This window comes from Melospiza melodia, chromosome 1 (genome assembly GCF_035770615.1).
Source record: "Melospiza melodia melodia isolate bMelMel2 chromosome 1, bMelMel2.pri, whole genome shotgun sequence".
Classification (NCBI taxonomy): domain Eukaryota; kingdom Metazoa; phylum Chordata; class Aves; order Passeriformes; family Passerellidae; genus Melospiza; species Melospiza melodia.
Genome location: NC_086194.1, coordinates 43,652,168 through 43,677,021, shown reverse-complemented (window position 1 = coordinate 43,677,021; position 24,854 = coordinate 43,652,168). Strand labels below are relative to the sequence as shown.

The 24,854-nt window shown below is 39.2% G+C and overlaps 1 protein-coding gene across 7 annotated transcripts in view; it reads right to left on the bottom strand.

Moving 5' to 3' along the window:
* ATP2C1 (ATPase secretory pathway Ca2+ transporting 1) overlaps positions 1–24,854 on the bottom strand; it is a 61,836-nt gene that overhangs the window by 29,743 nt on the left and 7,239 nt on the right. Inside the window, exons 1-3 of one of the 7 annotated variants that reach the window (XM_063155729.1) lie at positions 14,693–14,711; positions 13,697–13,847; positions 441–551 (exon numbers count right to left, since the gene is read on the bottom strand). In XM_063155729.1, coding sequence (XP_063011799.1) covers positions 441–551; positions 13,697–13,702 — 117 coding nt within the window. In that variant the 5' untranslated portion in view covers positions 13,703–13,847; positions 14,693–14,711. Of the gene's footprint in view, positions 1–440; positions 552–13,618; positions 13,866–14,386; positions 14,473–14,692; positions 14,712–24,854 lie in introns of those variants that run through there. The other 6 variants (XM_063155708.1, XM_063155719.1, XM_063155740.1 and 3 more) reach the window with 6 other exon arrangements.

Here is a 24,854-nt window from a genome sequence, read left to right as displayed (position 1 = left end):
TCATAAATCTGTCAATGGGTAGCTTTCTCAGTCCTGTTTCTCCACTTAAGATGGAGGCTACCAAAATAAATTAAGAACATTAAAGATTCCTTAGTAAAATGGAAGCAATACAAAAAGAAAAACTCAGGACAGAATTTTATAGCAAGATTGACGCTAGGATTTTTATTAACAAATTGCAATGTTCAAAGCAGACAAATCCAAATATTTTCAAATTCAATCTCACTCCCCCTGCAAATGTCCGAATTTTTTTTAATATTAAAGAGATTAAAGCATTTCTAGTAACAATTTAAAAATCAACTTGCTTTTAGAAGCAGGTAATAGCTAACATGAAACTGCATGATAATGCATCAACATTCAATTGCAAGATCTGTCCTTAAGAAATATCGAAGTTATTGCTTGCTAGCATCAGTACATTCTTTTGATATGAAAAATTTACTTACTTGCAGAATACTTGCTACTTCATCAACTGGCAATTCACTTGCTTTTTTTGAAGACAGTACAGGAATCATTGTCTCATTGTCACCATCAGGGATTTTTTGAAGACGTGCAACCTAGAAACAAAACCAAAGTCTGAAGGGAAGGAGAGTGCTAATGTTTTATTTTAAACAACACATGCCAGAGCAATTAAGTATTTATACCATTCAAAGGCAGTTTTTTATAAACATTGCACTTAAAAAAATCTACAATTCATCTTATTTTCATGCAGTTACCACCTGCAATAATAAAACACAGGACATGCAAGTGAGAACAATAATTTCTGTCATACTTTCACTGATGGCAAAGATCCTAACAGCAAAATAACTTAATAATCCTTTAGCTCATTATCATTGATATCTAGTCAGAAAGTCAGTCCAGATAAATTTCACTTCCTGCTCCTACTTTCTAGCCATTAATGAAGGTGCTCTAAGCAGGTCCATTTACATTTTCTTGTACATAAAGAAAGGAGAAACACCAGTAAGAAAACCTCGAACAAGAGCACAGATGTAAGTGAAGCCATAAAACTTGACTACAGTACAAAAGTTTCACATCAATGCTATAAAAAGTAATGTTTTCTGTAATTTTAGGAAGCTAAAATTTTGTGAACTGCAGAAAAACACAATAGCAACATTGATTGCATAGCTCAGCACTGCTTTGATATTTAATCAAACTTCAAAGTTTCTGATTTTTGTTTACATGAGAAGCTGGGTTAATACTCTTCTTTTCCTGCTGTCTCACTGCACCCACAATTAACACTTCATGCTGCACACACATCCCCCAACCATTAACTGGAAGAGACCTAACATGCAAACATGCAGACCACAGAAATGGCTTTCACATTGTACTTGTGCAGAATTTCAACTGGCAGGTTTATGCTTTAGGAAATAATTACTGCATTGTATATAACTCCTCCATGGGTGCTGAGACTTAAAACACAAGTACCTAAAGATGACAACACATTAAGAGATTCCAGCACTTCATGTCCCAGAAAGGGTATGGCAATCTTCATTTTCTGTATTGCATGCTGTTGGCCATGTGCTCTACTATTGTAGCTCATTTTCCTTGTAGCTACCAAACACCAATTTTGGACAGAAAACTCTTAAGCCTGCTCCAAACTCTTAAGTGCTGCTCCAAAACAAGCTCACAAACATATGACTTTGACCAAAGTGATTAAGTGATTCCACATTCTCAACAAAAATGCTGAGCAACCATGCTTTCTCAGTAAAGGCAGTCAGAAATGAACTGACAGCCATTACAAATTTTAGTGCTGAGAAAAATCTTTTTCCTTGTAACAACTGACATCACTGCTAAACACAAACAACAACTCCAAAAAAGGACACATAACAGGTCATTTCTCTAATATTATCAATTAGGGCTTCAGGAAGTCTAATAATGTTTTTAAACATTATTTTAAAAATTTAAATATTCTTAAACAGAAATGTTAAGGTTCTCTCAGAGACCAGGTTTATTTTCAAAATAAATCTTCATTACCACAGAACTACAGTGCAACAACAAAGCTTATTTTGACAACCTTTTTGTGACAGACTCAAAAAAGCCAGTCATACTGAATGTATTTCACTCATGTTATCTCCCCCTTTTACAAAGAACGCTGCTCTGTATGTGGTGGAAAAATCTACAGAGAAAATCTGATATAGAATCAGAAAGGCTCAGAATGCCTTTTTATAACCAGCTTCTTTCACCAGAGCAGAATTACACATAGTACAATAATTCTGCATGGATCCTCATCTAATTTCTAAAAACCCTCTACAATCTTTATAGATTAAACTACATTTGTAGTTCTGAAAAGAACAGCTTCAAATGTCTAACCCTGACACAAATTAAATTTCAATTGCTTAGCCAATGAGAAACCAATCACTATTCCCCTCACAAAATATAAAGTGTGTTACACCAACAGATTTAGGTCTGAAAAACAGCTGTCCTTGTTATCTGCTGGACCACAGTAACTGTATTCAAACAAATGATTTTGCTGTTAGTATGCACCTTTACTTCCACAAAACTAGAAAGATTATTTATTCTATACTGTTGGCAAGTGCTCTCTGCAGCCCTTTGCACTGCTGCCCACCAGAGATCTGGGCCTCCACAACACCCTTTAAGGTATCCAACAGAAGCTATTCCCAGAACCACAGTGCTCTGGGTTGGAGACAACCCACATAGAGCAGAATTTCTTTCCATCCTATGCTGCAATTAATTTTCCATCATTCATCAGTTGATACCTTAAAATAGTTCAGTATTTCACTGCAGGCCACGTTTTTTATGGATAAAGAAAATATGGACTAAGAAATGATACTGGCCACTGTCAGGTATTGGATACAGGCAGCACATACATCACCACTGAGGCTTCTGTGTCTACAGCTTTCCATTCCCCACTTGCAGCTGATTCCACCAAGGAACAAAGCAGCAGGATGCTAACTAACAAAAATACACCACTGCCTCAGGAAGGGCTTTTCTTGGACCACTTCCAAGGTACACAGCATCATTTCTAGGCCAAGAAATATGCATCAATCATACGACCATGGAACTGTGACCAAAGGATGTTTATCAAAATAAATAAAAATTTGTCTGGAAGGCTTAAACTACCAGAAATTCAGAGTTCCCTTCTGTTTTCTCTGAAGAAAAATCTAGTCAACAGCAATGTGCTACTGTTTCTTCTTTCTCATAGGCTACAAGAGCCTACCTAACTTCCTTCTACCATGACCAATATGAAATACCAACAGCTTATCCCTACCATTGCTTTTCTCAGCTTAGCAGGATGAGTCCATTATCCATCAGTAGAGCTCACTGACATCAGTATATTTTCACAATTATTTTTAAGGGCAATTTTAGCTCTTCTTGCTCAGAAAATGAAAGGACCCATATTCACCAAGAGCAGACTAAAAATCTAGAACACCCTCACAGCAAAATCTATTTTTAGACAAACTGGTGACCAGAACACTTTGGCTAATTAGCTAATATAAAGCCCTCCAAATGTTATATAAAGTTCCTCAACTGACCTACAAGTATGAAACACAAAGGTAGTAGAGAAACAAATCTATAGAGAACCGCAAAAATGAAAAAAAATCCCAGATGTTCACAAAAAAATGAAATTTAAGTTGAGGTACTGAAAGAAATTCTAATTATTTGAGATTCCTTCTGAATCTTCAGGTCCATCTGAACAGCTCACTTGAATCTGTCCCATCAATCCCTGTAAAACTGAACCCCTTTCAAGCCATACAAGTACTGCAAAGACCTTTCAACTCATTTGCAATGATCTGCCTGTAAGATTATTACTGTGTGAGCAGTCAGTGACCCACATTCAGGTACGTGATTATCACAGATACCGTGTGATCGTTACTGAGTCATGCTGTGTCCAATCAATAGCACAATTAATGAATGTCCACCTAATCAATGTGTAACTAATCAATGTGCATTTCATTTTAAGTATGTGTACAGTGTGCTGTCTTTCCCACTTGAAATATTACAGGCACTTTGCTCAGGAACTGCAGTTTTATTAATGAGGTAAGGACATTAGAGCACTTTGTTCATGGGACGCTTCAAAGCTCTAATTCCAGATTTAATTACCATCAGGGATGGATGACTGTAGTCTAAAACCCCACAACAGTACTAATGAACAATGAGCCAACAAGATCTACATGTGCCATGCCCTGACCAGAGATCCTTCCAAAGCTGTATCATTTCAGGATCCCCAGCATCAGAAAGGGCAGATGATTTTATACCTTGCTATTGCATTTTCTCAAATATTAGTAGTGATCTGCTTTTCATGCCTTTCTTTACTGGGATCCCAAAAGAATAAGGACTTCCTCATCCACGGTAAGAATTAGTTTTCTTTTTTTGTCTACCCTCCCCATACTGAAAAAAAACCAGTAGTGTTCAACACAATAAAAGGTATTTTTCACTGAACACCACACTGAAACATACAAGCTTCCCATTTCCTGAACTTTCTGTATGATCAAGCTATGTGTGATATACACTGAAAGGTTTAGAAAGCTCAGATCCTACAAAGCATGTTCTTCTCCAAGTCTGTACCATCCAGAGTGTGGATAATAGGTGCACAGGGGCAACAGACATCCATGCATAAAGTAAGATACTTAAATACCAAGTGTTCTTCTGCACTGTCTGGAATCCTGAAAACACACAGAGCTAGAGATAACTAGATGTCAATGGCACAAAGATCTGACTCTCCCTGTGGATGCACACAGACTTTGGACACACAGTTCCCACTAGGCAAAGACTCTTGGCTGCCAAATGCATCTTTAAGGAAAAGACTATCCAGAATGGAAGCAATCCTTTTTTTTCTGTCAGTTCCATCAGATATGAAGAATCACTGCAAAATCCTCTCCTGCTGATTAGGACATTGTGGCTAGAGGTTTTGGAGATGCACATTTTTAACTGCCTTCTTTAAAGCAGAACTATCTTATCTCTCTTAAGCTACCAAGCTCTCTATTTCAATACATCATTGCTCAGCATCACAACAGTGATTCCACAGAGTCACTAGCTAACAATGCCCTTAAAAATACCCATCTCACTAGATGTTTATGCCATCTTTCCCTCCCCCTCTTGTTTAGAAGGTAAAGTGCTTCTGGAACCTCAATACAAGTCCCAGCCACAGAACCACGGCCAAGTGATGACAAGACACAAAAAGCCAAGCACACACACACAAAAAAAAAAAAAAAAAAGCATTAGGCATACTTAATAGTTACAGTAAATCCTAGACCAACTGTACAGCCAGAAGCAAACCCCTGAAGCAATAGTAGGATTCCAAAAACAGATAAGGCAGACAGGAGCACACAAAGAGCCCTCACACCATTCTGAAACCAGCAATACTCAACATGGTTGTGACAATGACTCGATTTTATCTGTGAGACTCCACCACATTTTAACAGGAATTAAATCTCCAGAGAAATTAACCAGTACTGCTCGTAGAAAAAGCAGGCAGAAGCAGCTGAGTGTGGCACACAGAGACTTAATAAAATAAATAAAACCCAGTGCAATCAAGTTCACAAACTATAAATGCAGTCAAGCTACATATTTACCTTGAGTAAACTCTGATTTTTACTGCCTTATTCTTGGCTTTTGAACTAATTTATTTATACTTAAATTACGTGCATAAAATTGGAAGGTATCTTGAGAAAGGCTTTATCTTTACAGACTGTACCTTGTATGTGATTAAATCATGAAGACCAACTGTGATGGGCCAGCAACTTCTCAAACGAGCCTCAAACTCTACTGAAGTACAGTGACTGACCACAGAGCCCTGTAACAGAAGGCTTGTAGGAGATGAGCGAGGCTGAGGCGCCCACGAAGCTCAGGAAATAACACAGGGTGTGACAAACCACCGCTGTTGCAAAGAGGGTGACTTGGCCTCTACACAGTGGGACAGGAGGGTGGCCTTTGCTTTGCATCAACACCTCAGTCAGCTGAGTGGATCAACGGGTGGTGTGAATGTTTCTCCCCAATTTCATCAAAAGAATGCTAATGTCTGAGTTTGCATCCCCCCCATGCTGGTCAGGCTCACATTGCTTAGTGACCACATGCACTGAACCACCAAATTTCAGGAGGACCAGATGGGGTCTCAACCCACATGATCCTTTCTGGTGATGAGGGATACCCAGCATGACAATGGTCCACATATTACAGAGACAGGAAATGGGAATCACATTGGTACTGCAATTGAACTGTGTATTGAAATGCCTACATTTTGCTAATTACAAACTATACTTATAAAATGTACTGTAAACATCATATGCATGTGTGCTTCTGCTAAATCAAAAAGCCCACACAACATCGAGTATCTTCAAACACACACATTTGATATCACAGAACCAATTAGGCTGGAAAAGACCTCTGAGATCAGGGCCCAATGGCCAAATAGCACCATGGTGACTACACCACAGCACTGAGTGCCACATCCAGTCTTTCCTTAAACACCTCTTGTTTTCTACCAGGCACTGTTTGCTCAGAAAAAGAAATACTTTTTGAAGGCTTTGAAGTTACTGTCTACTATCTTTTACTGAAGGTACTCCTCTGGAAAAGTGTGATGATTTTTCACTTCTGGGGAAACAACTGTAGCAGTCCTGTATTCTAACAGTAACAAAAAATTGCTCCTATTCAACAGTATTTTAGTTGAAACATTTACCAGGAGCCCCCACATCAAAGGAAGTTAACACAGAAAAGTTCTGAGTCTAAAAAAGCCGGAAGGAAAGAAAAACACTAATTTGCATTAATGAGCTCTCCTTGCAGAGTAATTTTATCCTGGGAGATCAGTTTTCAGACCCTTGCTATTGTGTGTCATTTCATAATACTTTATAGAAAAAGGGCAAGACACCACCCATTAACCAAAGAAATATAAACACCCAAATTATGAGAAATACCTGGTAAGCTGCTCTGTAACCCTGAAAAAACCCCTGCCTCATATCCCAGTACCACTTCAGCAGTGCTTAGGACTTTCACTATGGCCAAGAGACAACCATAAGGCAGAACCATACTCTTTGACACACAACTTTGTCATTTCTGATCAAATAAGAAACAAAAATCAAATACTGGCACTGACCATTTTAAATCTCAAGATTTGCCCTACCTTAAAAGCCATAAAATATTTAAGTGACCTTTCCCCAACCCCATCTACTTCAGGCAGTATAATAAAGACTAAGATGATCCATTTATCATGCAATTTATTAACTCTACAATAGCCTCAAGAACTATTTTCAAGTCCTAAAGATACTCTCCAAGAACATTCTCTGAGAAACATGTCTCCATACCTGGAATACATTTTACTCTTTCAGCATGCTTCCCCATGTCTTCTTTAATTTAACAAACAAAGTAGGACATCTAGTTCAACTGAGGCTACCAGCAAAGAGAAAAGATGGGCAGTTTGCTGTAATCATGGCATACACTGTGTGGTTATCTTGCAAACCTTGTGAGTGACAACTGCCCTCTCTCTAGCTAGAGAAAACATTTCACAAAAATAATCATACCTTAACCTGACTGCAGTGCTGTTGGCTGTCAGGGTGATGGCAAAAAAAATTCACCTAAACCTCCAACACCACTTTATCTTCCTTTGGCTTATTTAATGTACAATACAGGGAAACTTAAGAATGCCAAACTCATTTTCTATTTCATTTCTACAAAAGATTTACCATTTAGAGCATTTATGCATACTCTGAAGGATGTACTACAATGGGTTTAAAGCCTCATTGCTGAAAGCCTGGAGATGGCATCAGCTTTACCACAAAGGCATTGACAAACACACCTGACCTATCTATAGGTGGTTGGCCAAAATATTCAGTTTTCAATCTTCCTGTTCAAAAAAACTCCTTGAACACTGGAAAAGTCCACTTGGACATTTCTTACATTTGTCATTACCTACTTATCAGAAGAACAAAAAGATAAACAATCCTAAGCACACACTAAAATTAGCAAATCAATGCTAGTGCCTCGATGAAAGCAAGGCTTATCAGTTCAGAAACTCAGCAACCAAGGAAGAGAGCCCTGCTGGCCATACCTCATTTGACACTAAATAGCTCCTGCTTCAGGTTAAATCCTGATTCACTGGAAGCCCTTTACAAGTTAAAGGCCAAAAAACTTTGGGTCTAAGTACCAGTCATTTATCTTGCCAGAGAGTCACTGACTTTCCAGAAGAGAACATTTAAGCTTAGAAATAAGATCATGTGGCTGCTCTCCAAAAGCCTGCTTGTATCTCATAACACTCTGAAGTGCTGAGCTTCTCTGAATCAAGGATGGCACTTGAATGGCAAACACTAAAATGAAGAGCTTTATCACCCTGTGATGTGCTGCTAATGTATCCATGACATGCAGAATTTAGTTGCCATGTAATTGTATTGAGCAAAAACAGCAATACAAATATTCTCTCAGTATTTGTTTAAAATAATGAAGCTTCAAGACCCCATAGCTGATTATATCTTTGACAGCTATGCACTCTCTTCATAATGCAATATAATAAATTTCTAAGTAAAAAAATACTGAACTTACTGTTTACCACAGTTCTCAGGACCAAACTACTGTCAGTGTCAATTTAAATGCAAATATAACTCAATGCATAATTACTCCATTTATGGTAATAAATTTTCTTATGATTAGTATCAAGAAAGCAGCAACAGTGTATTCACAATGCTTCTTCCTTTTTTTGTGAATTATGTATGCAGAAAATTTTTGATTTAAAAATATTTTAGAAGCCTCTGTAAAAGATTCTGTAGGTGGCATCTGTTAACCCATTATCCATTTTATCCTTTCTAATTGTTTGGAGCAGAATGTTTACAAAACAAATAACTAGAAACAGATGCTTGTCCCTAATTTATACCTTGATTACTGCTTTTTATTTTCCCTCTCTTCTCTGCATTGTAACTTTATCATTCCTTCTGGCTTCTACAAACCACACTGCAAATGTCAGTTTTATCACCCAATGTCAATTAGGAATCATCTGAACTCTTTCCCTACATCAAAAGCAGATCTCACAATTAAAAATCTATTTATTAACTTATGCCACTCTTGCAAAATTCCACCATGGTCTGTGGGTGAATTGATACTGAATGGAAGCCATGATTATGTCAGGAACTGAGTCAAGCTAACAGGCCTCACTCCTGTCCCTCACCTTTTTCCACATTACCTGAACACTTCATGAACACATCCAATTTTCCAGCTCAAGAAAGCTGCCCAACAAGGGCAAGGGGAAGGAAGGGCTGGGCTGACCTTCTGCCAAGCCTGCAAGCCAGACAAACTCAACAACCATGAGAGACAACACAACATTAGTGCAGGAACACAGCTCAGAAGCAGGATCATTTTTCAGCTATAAGAAGAACCTTTTATTCAGTCCTACAGAAAAGCACCCCAAGATGCTCAAAATCACTGCATGTGTGTCACTCTTCACCAAAAAAAAAAACAACAGGAAAAAATGTTTCTCTTTTGTTGAATTTTGTTTGCATTTTGCTTACAGCAGTGCTCCTCCTGCATCACCATGAGATTATATATACCATAGACTCTCCAATTAAAGAAGTTACAAAGGGAGCAAAATAACTAAACATACATTCTGCAACATCTGAACTCAAAGTGACACCGTGCTAAATCACTTCTAGGTTACAATACATTAACATTTCCAAGTTACCTGCATGGGAAAAAAAGGAGAAAGAAAAGGCTAAAACTATCAAATGCTCCATCAACCAAACAGATTAAAGGGTTACTGTGACTGTTCATTTAAAAATTCAAATTTTTCATTTAAAAAGGAAATACATGTTTCTAATGCATATTAATTCTAAGCTATATTAGCTTAGCAGTTATTTAAGTTATTGAAGTACTGTTTAAATATAGGAATAGAATTGGTCTTGAGTGAAAACTCACACTTTTTTTTTAAAGATAAAAATTCTCCTCTCTCACCTTAACCTCCAAGTTCAAAAGATGTAACTTGTGCCAACATAAGTGTGAAGTATTAGTTTCTAGCTTTCTACAAGCTGTAAATAGTTAAAAACTGTAATCAATGGATATAAAATTTCTTGTTTCACCTACTAATTTGTTTAGAAATCATCTACATCCCAAAAGGAACTTGAACTGCTGTGGTAACACCAAGTCCATTTCAGAACCTCCCAACATTTCCCATCACATTGGTATTGTAAATTTCAATGTATTGCAAATTTCAATCTGATTATTTTGGATATTACTTAATGAACAACTGATGATGCCACCCTGGAACCATTTAATTTGTTGTCAAGCCCCTGCTGCCGCAGGCATCCCTCCCCCCTCTGTTGTCTGTGGCATGTACACATGCTCCACCCCTTCGTTAGGACTTACAGCTGCCTAACCTGTGATGAGCCAGTCCAGGGTGCTAAAACTCACTGCCCCCAAAACCCAAAATCTATTCACTGATCTTCAATCTGATAGCTTAGCAACTAAACCCATTTTTGTCATTTAAAAAAACCCAGCAAAACTAAAAACCACCACCCATGAAACTCACTAGGAAATTCAACTGCACTTCACAGCAATTTCAAGCACAAGACAAACAAAAATTACTGATCTGTCAGGATTTTATGAAAAGCTAAAATACCCTTTTCTAAGAAATAAAACAGTCTTCACTTACATCTCCCTATTCATCCAATCATCAAAATTATCCTGAAATTACTATGGACCATAGGTTGAGGTTAACCACCATCTTTGAAGATTAGCTAAAACTAACTAGGACTCAAAACAATGAGGATTAAGGAGGATTTCTGAATCACCACACAATGTTTTATTACATGCAGCAAGTCTCGTCTGATTTTTCATACCAACCTTCCATATGATTTTGGGAAAATCTTTTTTGCAGAAAAATGTTACTTTGACCTCTTCCATTCAGGTCTTAATGATATGGAAATACATCCTACCTAAAGGCCTTGAAAACAAAATAGGACTCCTATTTAACAATTTGTATTTGTGGTCATGGTCTGACCACAAAGAAGCTCAAAGTCTATGAAACCTGTTCTTTATTTTTCAGCTAAAAGGCAGACTTCTACAAGGTATTCCTGACTCAAACAAACAGCCTAAATCACAATCTACAAGATGTTGATAAGAGAAAGAAAAAAATTTTAGACTACATTACAAAAAATTACTTCAAATGGCCTAGAGGCATCAATGGAAAGATCCAAAATTGACAAAATTATGTCTTGTCTATGCAAGATTTCCTTAACTCCCTACATTTTAAGAAAAAGCTCCTCTTACAGAAAGAAGCCACAAAATTCACTCTTTCCAAATGGAAATACAAACATCATTCCTCTAAATCATAGGCTTATGATCAAGCAGAAGTCTTCCTATGATGGGAAGTCCTCTCTTCCCCATTTACCATGAGAAACATGAACTTTTGCGGAGGTTCGAGCAATCCAACACAAGAAACAGGAACCACAGAGTCTTGGGACAAGACATCAATTAGTCTGGACAGAAACACATAATACTGCTTATGAGTACTGAATTAACATTGAAAAACATCACTTTTCTTAACCATCTCATCACTTCCCCATCTTGAATATTCATTCAAATACAGGAGGGAAAAAAACCCTACAATCTGCCATCTCTTGTTCAATATCCAAACCTAAGAGACTTTCCAAACACACACTTGAGGGGAAAAAAAGCTTAAAAATATTCTAAATGCAATCTTTGTTATACAAGATTACAAAGATTTTTCAGCTGCAGCCAGGAAAAAATACATTAAATAACATCAAGAGTGCTGGGAAGTTCCAATATGAAAGCTGTTGGTGTCTAGCTGCCTCAAAATGTCACAGTGATAGAAAAAGAAGGGCTCAGAAATACCAAGAACACCAAAACAGACAGTACACAGTTGTAAATATCCATGCCCATCTGGAGACTCACTTAATTATGAGATGAAGGGATATGGGAGCAGAAATAGTGGAGAAGAAGTAATTCATGTTTTCAAAGAACCACTTCAGTCTTTTTATCATACATCATTTTCTCCTACCCCCATAAGCCTACCCCATTTTGAAAACCCTCAATAAACCACAGCCTTTATTTCTGCCTTTGAAACATGCATCTGATCATATTTTAAAGTACCTTTCCCTAGCCAAAGCCTTTTTTAATATTATTTCTATCATAGAAATAACACTAATTTTTATGTATAGTTCATTATTCCATAAGAAATGTCATCTTTGTGCATTTGGAAGAACAGAACTCAGAGCCACACTATCACACACACAACTCGACTGTGCACTCCATCTATGATACACTATTTATTTGGCAACAGAACCGTAAGGTATTAGAAGTCTTTCTGCCATTTGGGTTTTGGCACACAGATACTTTTTTTCCCTTAAGTGTGATTCTATTCAGTGGTATTATCTCTGCTTGCCTTCCCCCCCTCCTCCTGGGCGTTGCCCATTCAAAACCCTTTCCCTTGCAACAGTGACTGCAATGCAAAGGCACTGACCCCACTTCTGTCAGCTATCCAGCCCCTGAAAACAAAGACCAATCTTCTGGAGGTGCTCTGTGCACTTCAAAATTCCTGCTACCTAACAAGGTCCATGCTCTTCTTCATAAATATCCAGCTGGAGGCCACGATCAGCAGAATTTAAAATATTCTAACTTGATTTTAAAGTTAGAAGAAAGTTCTGAAATGCCAGATGATAGCAACCTACATACATAGTTTTCAATATGGGTTGGACTTCATAACTGACACAACTTTCCAGGCATCCACGACAACCATAATTCAAAACAGAAAAATATCCAATAATAAAAAATTACTTAGGTCTACCACTCAATCTCAATTCAGTTCTTCATTCAAGTCAAACAATTTAAAAAACTCTCCTGTTTTCAGAGAGGGGTGGGAGAAAAAAGGGACATCTAACACGTCATGTAACAACCTGTAGCAGAGCAAATCCAGAAGCCACCTAAATCCCCACCCATTTTCAGAGAATAGTGATGACATAAGGGAGGGGGGAGGATATCAATGATTCTTCCCTTATAGCAATAAAAATAAATTTTAGAGATTTTCAACACACAGAGTCAAACAGAAACATACAAAATGAAAAAAAAAAAATCAATAAAGTTCATAGTCACTATCACAATGCAAAGGGGCTTTCAAGGTTCCCAGAGCATAAATTGAAGGCCAACAGGAGAAAACTGAAATAACTCCCCAGGTTAAGTAATTTCCAAACTAGACAAGAAGGGGAAAGCATAATAGAGCAACTTTTTTCAGTACTCAAAACTTCAGAAGCACTTTTTAATTAAATACTGTCTAAGAGAGCAAATTTGAGCAATTTTCAAGAACATATAAATACAAAAAATATTTCAACAAAAAATGCAACTAATGCTCCTCAATCTCACCCTGAAATAAAAATTTAAGAGAATCGTATAATCTAAGAAAATACCAAGCAACTCATGCTAAAAAACTTCTGCCTAAATAAAATATTTCTATTCCAAACACACGGAGCACTAAAACGCACAATAAATACTTTGTATATGAAGAGAGAATAAAATCTCTCCGACACTTCAACAAGCAGCAGCACAAATAACGAAAAACGACGACGCTACAAATCTTAAAACCTCGAAATGCAGATCAAAATCCCTACCACAAGATTAGCACACGAGAGCAACCCTGCGAACCCCTGGAACGGTAAAACATAACATACACACGCACCAGTAGGAGTTGTCACCAAATTGCATGCAAAAATCCTCTTAGCTCCAATGAAGTCAGTGACTCTGATGAGATCTTTACCTTCATTTTCCATCGAAATTGTACTTGAGTCGATAGTTACAAAAGTCTTTAGCAACAGCAGCGCTGGAGCGGGAGCGGAAAGGTGAAGAGAGAAATGCCCCAAGATCCCAGGCAATCACAGTGCTCCCTTTGCCCCCACCTGCAGCAACATCTGCAAGAGAAACCAACGCTAAAAGAGGAAAAAAATCATTAAAAAAAAAAAAAAAAAAAAAAAAAAAAGCCGTATAGGCTGCCCAGCGCAGAGCAGCACACGCACACCCAGGGAGCCCGCAGAGCTGTCAGAGACCACCGAGGATGAGGATTAGGATTAGCCGCCCAGCAGCTCCAGCAACACGGAGGAGCAGCGCCGCCGCTTCCCCCTCGCCACCAGCGCCTCCAACAGCTTCGTCCCGCCCGGGGAGGGGCGTTCGCTCCTAAAAATAAACCCTCACCCCAAGTAACCCCCCCTTCCCCGCTCTGCCCGCACCCGCATCCTCGGCGCCAGGCGGGAGACAGCGGAGCGCCGAAGGGAAGCGCTGCCTGCCCGAAGCGCCCCCCGCCCGCAGCCCCCTCGGCCGCCCGGCCCCGCCCGCACCGTAGCGCAGGCCGCGGAGCAGCGCGGGGGAGGCGGCTGGGGCAGCGCACGGAGGCGCAAGCGGCGGCTCCGGCTCGCTCGCCGCCCCGGCCCCGGCGCCCGGCCGCGCCTCTCACCTCGGAGTGCCGGGGCGGCGCGGCCGCATCCCCGCTCCGCTCACTTCCGCGGGCAGAGGCGGCGGACGGGGCGGGGCGCCGCGGCGGAAGGGCGGGCGGAGCCCACACACGCCCGCCGCCCGCGCCCCCGCCGGCAGCGGCCGCGCGGTACCGGCCCCCGGTACCCCCGCACGGTGCAGCGGTTTCACCCGCAGCGCCGGGCAGCTCCGCAGGCTGTGGGAGCCGAGCGGCACCGCTGTTGAAAATGAACGCGTGTGAACGCCCAGCCCCCGCAGGGAGCCATGGAGGCGCCCCCCCGGTGCCCACCTCGCCCCTGGCCGGGCAGCAGCCGCACGGTGCCGCGAGAATGCGGATGCGGAGGCGGCGTTGAGCGGCCGGCGCGGGGAGCGCGGAGCCGCGGGCTGTGCTGAGGGGCCCGGCCCGTGCCCTCGGCCCCGCCGGGCCCCGCGCCAGCGCCGGCAGCCAAACCCGGCCCTCCTGGCGTGGGAAAACAACCCCGTCATTCCCGGCCGCCTCAGAGCGCTGCTCTGCCGCCCTCCCATGCAAACCGGGGTCACGCACATGGAGTAGAATCAGAATCATCAAGGCTGGAAAAGAAAGGCCTTTAAGATTATCCCGTCCAACTGTACACCCAGCACTGCCGCTAAGATCCCTAAACCACTAAACCGTAACACTCACTGCCAAATCCAGACCCCTCTTGAATACTTCCAGAGATGGTGGCTCCACAACCTGCCTTGGCAGCCTATTCGAACACCTATTCGATCGCCCTAAAAGTGGGGTTTTTTTCTGATAATGGGAATCTCCCCAGAGTCATCTTAAGGCCTTAGGTAGCTCCTACAATACAATACAGCCAGGCTAGGCTGGCAGCCCTGCTTGGTTTTGCACCACCACATTATCATATGTTAGCAAAACATAGGATGTAAATGTTAGCAGAAAAAAAAATCAACTCAATAAAAAATTCTTAAAACACATCAAGTAACTATTTTAAAGGTAGCTTTTAGCTACCAATTATGGAGCCACCAACCCTAATAACTAGTTGAATTCTGGGGGGAAAAAATGCTTTATCAACTCAATTATATTCATCTTGACACCAAAGGAGTATTATTTGAAACTATAGTTGCAATGCTGAACTCTTCGGCTGGGGAAGTTTTTAAGTAAAAGTAACTTCCACTCAGATGATTCATTTTAATTTAAGGTATGATGTACACTACCAGTAAGAACAAAATACCTTTCAGATTTCAAGGTCAAAATCTAATGAAGACATGTTAATTGTAGGCTTTACACCCCATTTCTAAAGGAGCAGTGACAATATGGTCTGAAAAAAGCACTTGCATTGACATCTCATGATTAATGATCTGTCACCTTGGCTTTGTTTTTCTTTAGCAGCAGAAGAAACCAAACTCAGTCTTTGTCAGTTCATAAGCAGCATTTAACAGAACTGAATTTTAGCATTTCAAATGAATCTCACTACCCATAATAGCATGCCCCTTGAAGCTAAAGAGCATCCTTGCTTCTTTTGAAGATAACTTTGAGTGCTATGTAATATAGATTTGTCAATATATTTTGAGAAGTAAAGAAGAGTTAGAAGTGTTGCCCTAAAGTAAAGGCTCCAGATATTTGCATTCAGGAAATTAAGATGACAACAGGCAGGTTAATAGTTTGAGATTACATAATTTCTGACCTGCCCCGTGTAGTTGCCACGTTACTTGAGTATCTCCATGGTTACTCCTTGAAGTGTCCCACTACAAGGAGCAGTGACTCCTCCGAGACAGCACTTCTGTTAATTTGCATGAAAGCAAACTAAGAACTCTTCCAAGACACTCATGGCATGCTCGCAGTTATAATGCCACAATTTCAACACAAAACTGATGCAGCCAACAAAAAAAAAAAAAAAAAAAAAACCATTTAGTTACTTTGTTAAAACAGGTAGGTCTTGCTTTCAATATCATATGCTGTCATTAAATATTAAAACTTAGGTAAATATTTCATGGAGAAAAACCAAAACTTGTTGGTCCTAATACTGTCTACATGCACAACATGTTTGGACTTCTTTACATTGTGAAAAATCTGGGAGAGAAGAGTGGGAATTCCTGAACATTACTGAGATTGTTCACAATTGAGACCTAAATATCTGTGACAAAGTCTGTATACTAAGAAACATTCTGTGTTCAGGTATCTCACAAGAAAAGAAGTCAAAAGCAAGTCCTACTCTGTAGAAACAACTGAAAAAGTTTAATCTTTGAGGCTTAATCTCTTTCACATTATGTACATCTACCAATATTACAGCCCGTGATGCTGCCAGGCAGCTGGGAAGTGCCACTTCAGCATTATACAAGGACTGTATCCATCCTTGAAAATCATATTACAGTTTCTGCTATATTCCACCCATGCAGCCAGGGGCTGTTTAATAAAAAATGCTCAAAGTATTTTATTTACAACTGCTGGTAAATGTTGTTTCTTCAAAAATCCCATCCTAATGTGAGCTTGATTCACAAGAGTATTAGGACAACTTTAATATCTTCAGGAAGCCTCATTAAAGTGTGTGGCAAAGGCATTATTTGGCAAACCAAAGCACATTATTAAAATATGATTGTAGAGATAAGTCTGAAATTAAAAAAAGGCTTGGCTTACAGTAACCTGTCACAGCCAGGTGTACTCACAAACTACAGTAATTGTTTTATATCTTTTAATCTTAAAAAAAAAATCTTGCAATGAAATGCTCCTCTGAATTTCCAGTAAACAAACATGTCTAGCCCAAACAGAATCATTCCAGTGAAAATACATATACAAACCAGAAAAATGTACACAAACAGTCCTTTAACTCCTTAAAGAGTTAGAATCTCTTTTTTAAAAAACTACTTGAAAGGATATGCTGTACTGATAGGTTTGGGATGGAAAAGACTGAATAGTTGTGGTTGTTAGCATTTTCTCTTTCTAGTTCACAGTCATGAAAATACCTCATAAATGCAAGCAAACCTTGTGGAAATAGGTTTGCATTCAGGAGAGCGGAGTTTCATGAGCATTCAATGGCAACTTAGGCAGCGCCCTGCCAAAGGCATTCTCCCTCTCTTGCTGTGTTACCAGGTCTCAATGCCACACAGCACCACCTTAGTGTTCTGCATCAACAAAAATGGGTTCCTGCCACCCAACCACCACCACCACTACCCCATCCCCTCCCTGTCCTTTTCCCCTAGAAATTCTCATAATTTACCTCCTCTCCATGGCCAAGTCAGACTTTGCCTTCTGTAAGTGTCTGTCAGCAGCAGGCAGCCACTAGATTATTTCAGACCCATAACCCCAAACTGACCCACACCTGAATTCATGTGGGAACTGATTCATGTCTGGAATGACCCAACACATGAGTGAATACAGACTTGTCTAAATCAGAAGTGGTTGTTCTGGCACAGCCAAAAGGGTAGAAGAGGTATGGGGTCCATGGTACTCCTGCCTTCAGTACTTTCTCTTCTTCCTTAGGCTTTCAGGGCTAAAAACTAATGATTTGATAAATTGAACTGGTTGTCTAGGTTTTGACGACTTGTTGGGTTTTATAACAGGCAGCTGTAAAAAAGCATACACAACTTCTGTATGAATCTAGAAGCAACCCAAAACGCTTTTTTTAGCTGCTTTTCTATTTCTTAAGAAGAATCAAAGGCCTCTGGAAAGCTTGGAAAAAATAAAAAGTAGTAAATACATTATATTCCAGGAAGTACCATCAATCAGTTGGAAGCAAAAAAGGGAGAATTCACTCTAATGACATAAAACAGATAGGCCTTAACTTGCAGTTTGCTTATATGCAAGCTGAACTTCAAGTTTGGTTTAGTCTTTGGGATCTTGATCAATTCAGCTCCATCTCAATGGCTCCCATGTACTACAGCACTACCAAAAGCAGCAAAATGTATTTTAAACATAACAAGGATACCTATAACTGTATGGTTCACAGATTAGAGATTTATTGCGGAGAATTTTGTTGAAGTTACTTTTCAGACCATGACAGCATTTAAAATACTTGTTGCTCTGAAGTGAGCTTCCAAATTCTTTTAAAATACTGTTTTATAGTATCCTTCTCAAGATGCATTTGTTTAAAGTTTGTCAGAGTTGAGTAATGCTACTGAAATCTATTACAAATTTTGTTAATCTCATAGGAATTTATTTATACATTATAATAAGTGTCATTTTTCTGAGTCATATCATTGATAATATTTTAATATGGACAAAGCTTTCTATAGGAGTTCAGTTTGGGTCAGAAAGGGCTAGTATACAATTCTTCTGTCAAGAAAGGCTTCTCCACTGCTTGCTTGCTTTGCTTTAGCTATAACTTAAACATCCCTCAATACACTGATCATAAATTAGCTTTCATGGAAGAAGAAAACTGGTTTCTGGTAAGATGGACTTCCATTTGATTTAATCAGATTTTTTGTTGTCTTTCATCTGGAAGTCGAAATCTCACCAGTGCTTTTACAGTCCTCTCCAGATACTGGAGCTTCTCATTTACATGCTTTAAATGGCACATCATTTGTAAAGCCTGTTGCAAATTTCATCTCCACATCCTTTCCATCCATGCTTTTCAGCTGATAGCAGATAGAAGCAATCAACTCATCTCCAAATGTTATGTGTGTGTGTGTGTGTGTGTGTGTGTGTGTGTGTGTGTGTGTGTGTGTAAAATCAGTTCAAGTTTAAAAGAAGAAAAATTATACAGTTTTCCCAGAGGAAATAAGTGCTCATTTAATTTTATAATTCTGAGCATGTTAGGATGTAAGAAACATAACTACAATTTCAAATTACCTTAGCTCAGCCCTGTCTTGACACTGTGCAATTATGCTAATTAAGGAACTTTGGTTTATGGGAGTCTTAAATTATATTTCACTGATTTTTAAAGCACTTGAATTTAACCGTGTCATCCCTAAGCAGCATCCCTACCAATATTCTACATTCAGAGAAGGGGGACAGCATCACAGCATTTTAATTTGACATAAAATCAGGCTTCTGTGATTGCCCTTCTGCTGGTGCCAAGTTCTGCACTGGCCCTGACATTTTCGTCTCTTGATAACCCAGCTCAGGAGGACTGATCTAGCCAAGAAGAAAGCCTGTCTCAAGAAAGGCTCTACTGCTGAACTCCCAGAACTAGTGGAGGAAGGCAGTGTAAAACAGTGACAGGATTAAAACCTTTAATCAGTTTGAGCTGGTGTGAATGTATACTCAGAGCATTCAAGAAAATCAGGTTTAATCTATCCTTCAGGCAAAGAAAGTTAATTCATTTTCAGACCATAGCACTCAACTTATCTCAAACCTGCATTTCATCTTCCATAGTTTTCTTCCTTAATACCTTCCATCTCACACACATATTTAATATTCACCTGCTATTTTCTTCCTTCAGCTGAACTACTTTGAAATAGTTAAAAATATTAATTGCACATTTTCCAGAGAGGTTTCCCTTCCCTTTATTAATGACTCACAGAGATCTTCAGCTGTTTTCTTTCTGTTTTCCCCTCAGTGACTGTTTTCAAAGTTAACTACTCCAGTAGAAGTTTCACTGCTAATGTGGAAGCTCTCACAAGTGCCTCTATCCTATCTACTGGAGGCTTCACATTTCCAGAGACATTTTGTGAAGTAAAGATCTAGTTTCACATTGCCTCTAAAAGACAGCCAAGAAACATGTGCTCTATAATTGGAATATGCTGTGAAGCAAGTTACTATTGGAAGTCTTGGCTGAGGCAGGCAAAATGCCTTGTTAGGATGTGTACTACAGGACAAAGACTCCACTCCTCTGCATTGCCAGCTGCAGCTACCATCGTGTTGTGGCCTGAATAGAGCAGAAGGTGGAAAACTCTTCCCTATGTCCTTCTAAAGGATCACTGCAATTTATTACATGGCAAAGAAGGCACCACAGTTACTTATGAATTATTTCAGTTATGTTATAGCAAGCTGTCTGTGGTGGAGAATAAAGACATTTCAACAATGAAACTATAAACAGCTAAAAAAACCACAGAAACAGCAAAATTTGAATTTCATTTGAATTGATTCAAGGTTAATGTGCCAAGAATTTCAGGAATGCTGCATATATTACAGACAAGTAAGCTTGCCAAGACTCTCTTGGAAATTCTTCTTCAAGACTATGGGTGAGAGCAAAACAGGGCAAAGGTAATACTCAGCGAGGAGCTGGCAGTTAATAAACAGATGTTTACATAGTTATAAGATTTTAGCTCCTGGCAAGAATATGATGATTTGTTTGATAACACACTTAAGCATAATATGTTGGGCTCTGAAATTTTATTCAGACTCAGAGCCAAAAAATGTTATCAAGTAAAAAGCATGTGGCAGCTTTTCAGGTTGGGAGGAGCTAGTTACAAACTTTTCTTGTAGAGAAAGAGAGAGAGAGCCCATATACCTTTTTATTTTTAGTATTACTAAAACTTTCATGTAAATGGAGTCAAAAACATAGAGGATTTTTTCCTCCCTTATGTCTTTAAAAGAGTGATCTGAAGTCACATTTTTAAAGCTGGTAAAGATTACTGATAAAAGCAGTTAATGTAGTGTGCTTCTATTGCAACTACAAGCTCTATTGTAGAAACCCCTAACTTCAAGACAGACCCAACTAGTGAACTGAAAGACTAAATCCGTATTTAGATGCTTTCTTGGTCAAAGTTAACAATAAGACTGCAGGAGGAGGAATAAAAACTGCACACACAGGTTATGTAAAATTTAGAAACTTAGTAAAGTACGCTTAGAAAAAACACCCAAATTTAACAGGGTTGTTCTGACCTCATTCCCTATCCAAATACACAAGCTTGTGCTAGGACAAAGTGGAGGTGGGAGCAAATGCTCAAGAGTGTCTCCATCCCACTGCTAATGAATATCAATCTTCAGCACAAGGGAATTAAAACACAAACACACATTTCACAGAAGGCTCCTGTCTGCCTTGAAAAGAGGTGCTAAAATATTACCCAGCAGCATCACCATGTTTAGTAGCCTGACTCTAAATAATAGATCACATGTTCAGTTCATGCATCTCCAAAGGCTGGATACAGCCCCAGCTGAAAGTGACAGGAGTGGATATGGGAGGGACAAACCCCACAGCTATATCACATAAATTGGGAGTTTATTCCAGCAGCCTGTTGCAATGGGAAGGTTGAAAGGGCCCTGAGGTGCCCCTCTGTCTCCCAGTAATTCAGCAGCCAACGTCAGCTGCATTCTGTGCATCTGCAGCAAGCCAAGAAGCACCAGAGGAGGATTTAATTTAAAAAGAGTTGAAACTCGTATCGTAGGCCCTCCTCCCCACCATCTGGCTAGTGGGGACATTCAGTACAATTCAGCATGACAACTGCCTATTCAGAAGGAAGGAAAAAAAACCATTTCTCATTCAGGAAAAAAATTGGGCAGCTCCCATTACATCTTTGAGGGCCTCCAGCCTAATCTGGATCTGTTGAGGAGTTCTGAGGATACAACTCTATAATTAGAGTACAGAAACTGGTAGTGATAAATCAAGCAAAAATCTTGTTTCTTCTTTGAAGTTCAGGCTAAAAGTAAATTTTTACCCTCAATTTCCTGTATTCTGTTTAAAACTTGACCAGAATATTTTGTTATCTAATGAGAGGCATGGTTTTTATCCTACTTCTTTCATATGTCGTGTAATAAATTTAAGGTCAGAAGATTATCTTAAGTTGTATTAAGATACTGTTATGAGAACATATCTACCACACATCACATCAATATATTGTACATTTTATATTTATGTGATTTCTATTATATCTATGATTTTCTTAATCCTAAATCTGCTTATCATTAATTTATCTATTATTATGTTCTACCAAATAATAAATCTATCCAGCCATAAATCTATGACTTATTTAATATGCAGAAATAAAACGATACCAAGATGTAAATCTTTCTGATTCATCAGTCATTCACCTGTGGAAAATCATCCATGGAGAGAAAAAACAAAACAAAACAATCATTGGGAGCCTCTGACATTGTAGTAGCAACATGGATTAATCAGAAATTACTTACGTGTATATGCATTGAGAACCAAAATCATTATTTTGCTTCTCTTGGAGTTGCAAAACAGGACTCCTGGAGTATTTTCCTCATTAGATACAGATTTCAGTAAGCCAGGTGCTTTTAAGACTTCATCTTTCATGTCTCTCACAATTTTCACTCCCAATTGTTTTCCCTTTTTGAAAACTTGATCTTTGGTTGTTTACAGCCTCACATCTTCAACATTTATGTACAGTGATGCTGCTTTTCTCTTCCAGGGACAGATTATAAATGATGTAGAATAAACTAACCTTGGTGTTGCAGTTTTTCCTGTTTATAAAGTCTGTTTTATCCGAAACCATAGCCCCACTGCAATATCTAAAGAGAGAGAGCTAGGTTTGAATAAATAAGCTTTGCATCAATTCAGCTGTTACATCCTACAAAGTGTAATCAAGATACTGCTTCTAGGGTCAAAGCACAAAGAATGCAGAACTGTAGCAGAGAAGCTGAAAATTGGTGAGGAAAGATAAAGTCCATTTTCAGACTTGCCAAAACCTCTAAAACAGCATTTCCTTTTGCAGTTTGTAGCAAAAGGAATACCACCACTTCCTTCACCAAGCCCTGGGTCACCTAAAGAAGTACATCCAGGCTGAAGAAAAAAAACAAGCGACTTCATTCTTTGCAACTCTGCACACAATGGCTTCTGATCCCAATGGGAACCTCTTAGCAAATATTTTCTGATGAGTTTCAGATTTCTTGCAGGTATGCAATGCAAGCTTCACAAGCATTGTCTTTAAACACAACCATTTATGTATATATGTATATTTTTTTTTTTAATGATTTTGAAGTAGCCTAGTCATTGGTGACAGTAATTCCAATCAGTCCTTTAAAATAGCTGTGGCATGACATCCTGTCCTTCCATGTGAAATTAGCCCTGCCCAAACACAGAGCCTTTTGCAGCGCTGTAACTGAAGGAGCAGCTACATGAAATTTGGTCAGGTTTAAAAGTTTCCAGCAGCAATGCCAGCACTCCTGAGTCCTATACATAGGATGGTTGCAAATATTATTTTATTTTAGCCCTCGGTGAAAATGCCTTGTGTTACTATGAAAAACAACCACTATTATTGAGATTGCTTTTTACTAATTCAGGTTCCCTGCTTTGTCTTCAGGGCTGGGCCTAGGCTGTTGGTGCCTATAACAAACTTCCTGTGGATGCAAAGCAAACGCCATAAAGAGGCTTTGACATGGCATGAATGCCAGGGGAAGGTCACAACCCAAAGCCTGATGCCTATAAACTCTGTGTTTAAGCTTTTGTAGTTCCTGGGCTTTAATATTGTATTGTTTGATATTACAAGCTGGTTTGTGGAACGGTGCCATTATATCAAAGAAGTTTGCCTGTGCTGAAAAAAAGCTTCTAATCCTTTTAGTTGAATAGAAAATCTTGAAGGCATGAACCTCAAAACTTGAATAGAAAGGCCAAATGAAATTTCTGTGAAAGGAAATCAGAATTTGAAAGGGTAATTCATTTTTGTAAGGGTTGTGATTGACAATCCTGGAATTTCTAACACTCAAAAACATTTTCACCTGGCCCTTTTTAATGCCTCTTGAGCAGTTTCTGCTCTTATTATTTTTAAAATATGCTTTAAAAGTAGCGCTGCTATATTTCTGTCTAATTTCCCTGCGAGAAACATAAATAAATATATGTGTTACTGGGTGCTCATGAGCACAATAACTCTTTGCAGTAGCACATGGTCGGTACATCTGATGATACAAGAAGCTAATTTGACAGGGCACAGCCGAGGAAATTCAGTTAGGAAAACAGGAACCAAGCATCTGTTTTGTTTGACTGTCTCAGAACTTTAAGTGCTCCCTAAGCTTTGTTGCTTTGTTGGGTTCCTTGTCTTTTCATGACATTAGAAATGCTAACATGAAGGCTCCAAAAATTAAATCTAATCCATCTGTATCTGGCAGACATATTCTTATATGAAAAAGAGAGGAAACAGTGGGATAAAACAGATTTTTCTTTTAGTTACAAAAAATTTGTTTCATTTGTAATCAAATAAAGCTTCAGTAATTGAATATATCTTAGTTTTCAATTTTTTTCTCTTGGTTTTCAATCCTTGGCATACTTGTGTTTACATGCACTGTTCTGCCAGTTATTTAAATAAAGCTGTAATAGTTGAGCTTAAGGATTAAAGAGAGAATAAGCTTTCTACTGCACGGTATTCTGTTAAGGTTTTTCATTTCACTAGATTTGAGGAGTGGCAGTCAGCCTGCCCCACTCCCCTCCCTTCCCAAGCAACACCTGTCAGCAGCACCATTCACTCTTGATACTGGCCTGAGTGAAGAATTGTCAAAACTCAGAATGGTTTGGGTTGGAAGGGACCATAAACATCATCTGGTTCCAACCTCCCTACCATGGTAGGGACACCTTTCACTAGGCCAGGTTGCTCAGAGCCACATCCAACCTGGCCCTGTTTGATTGATGTGATAGCTG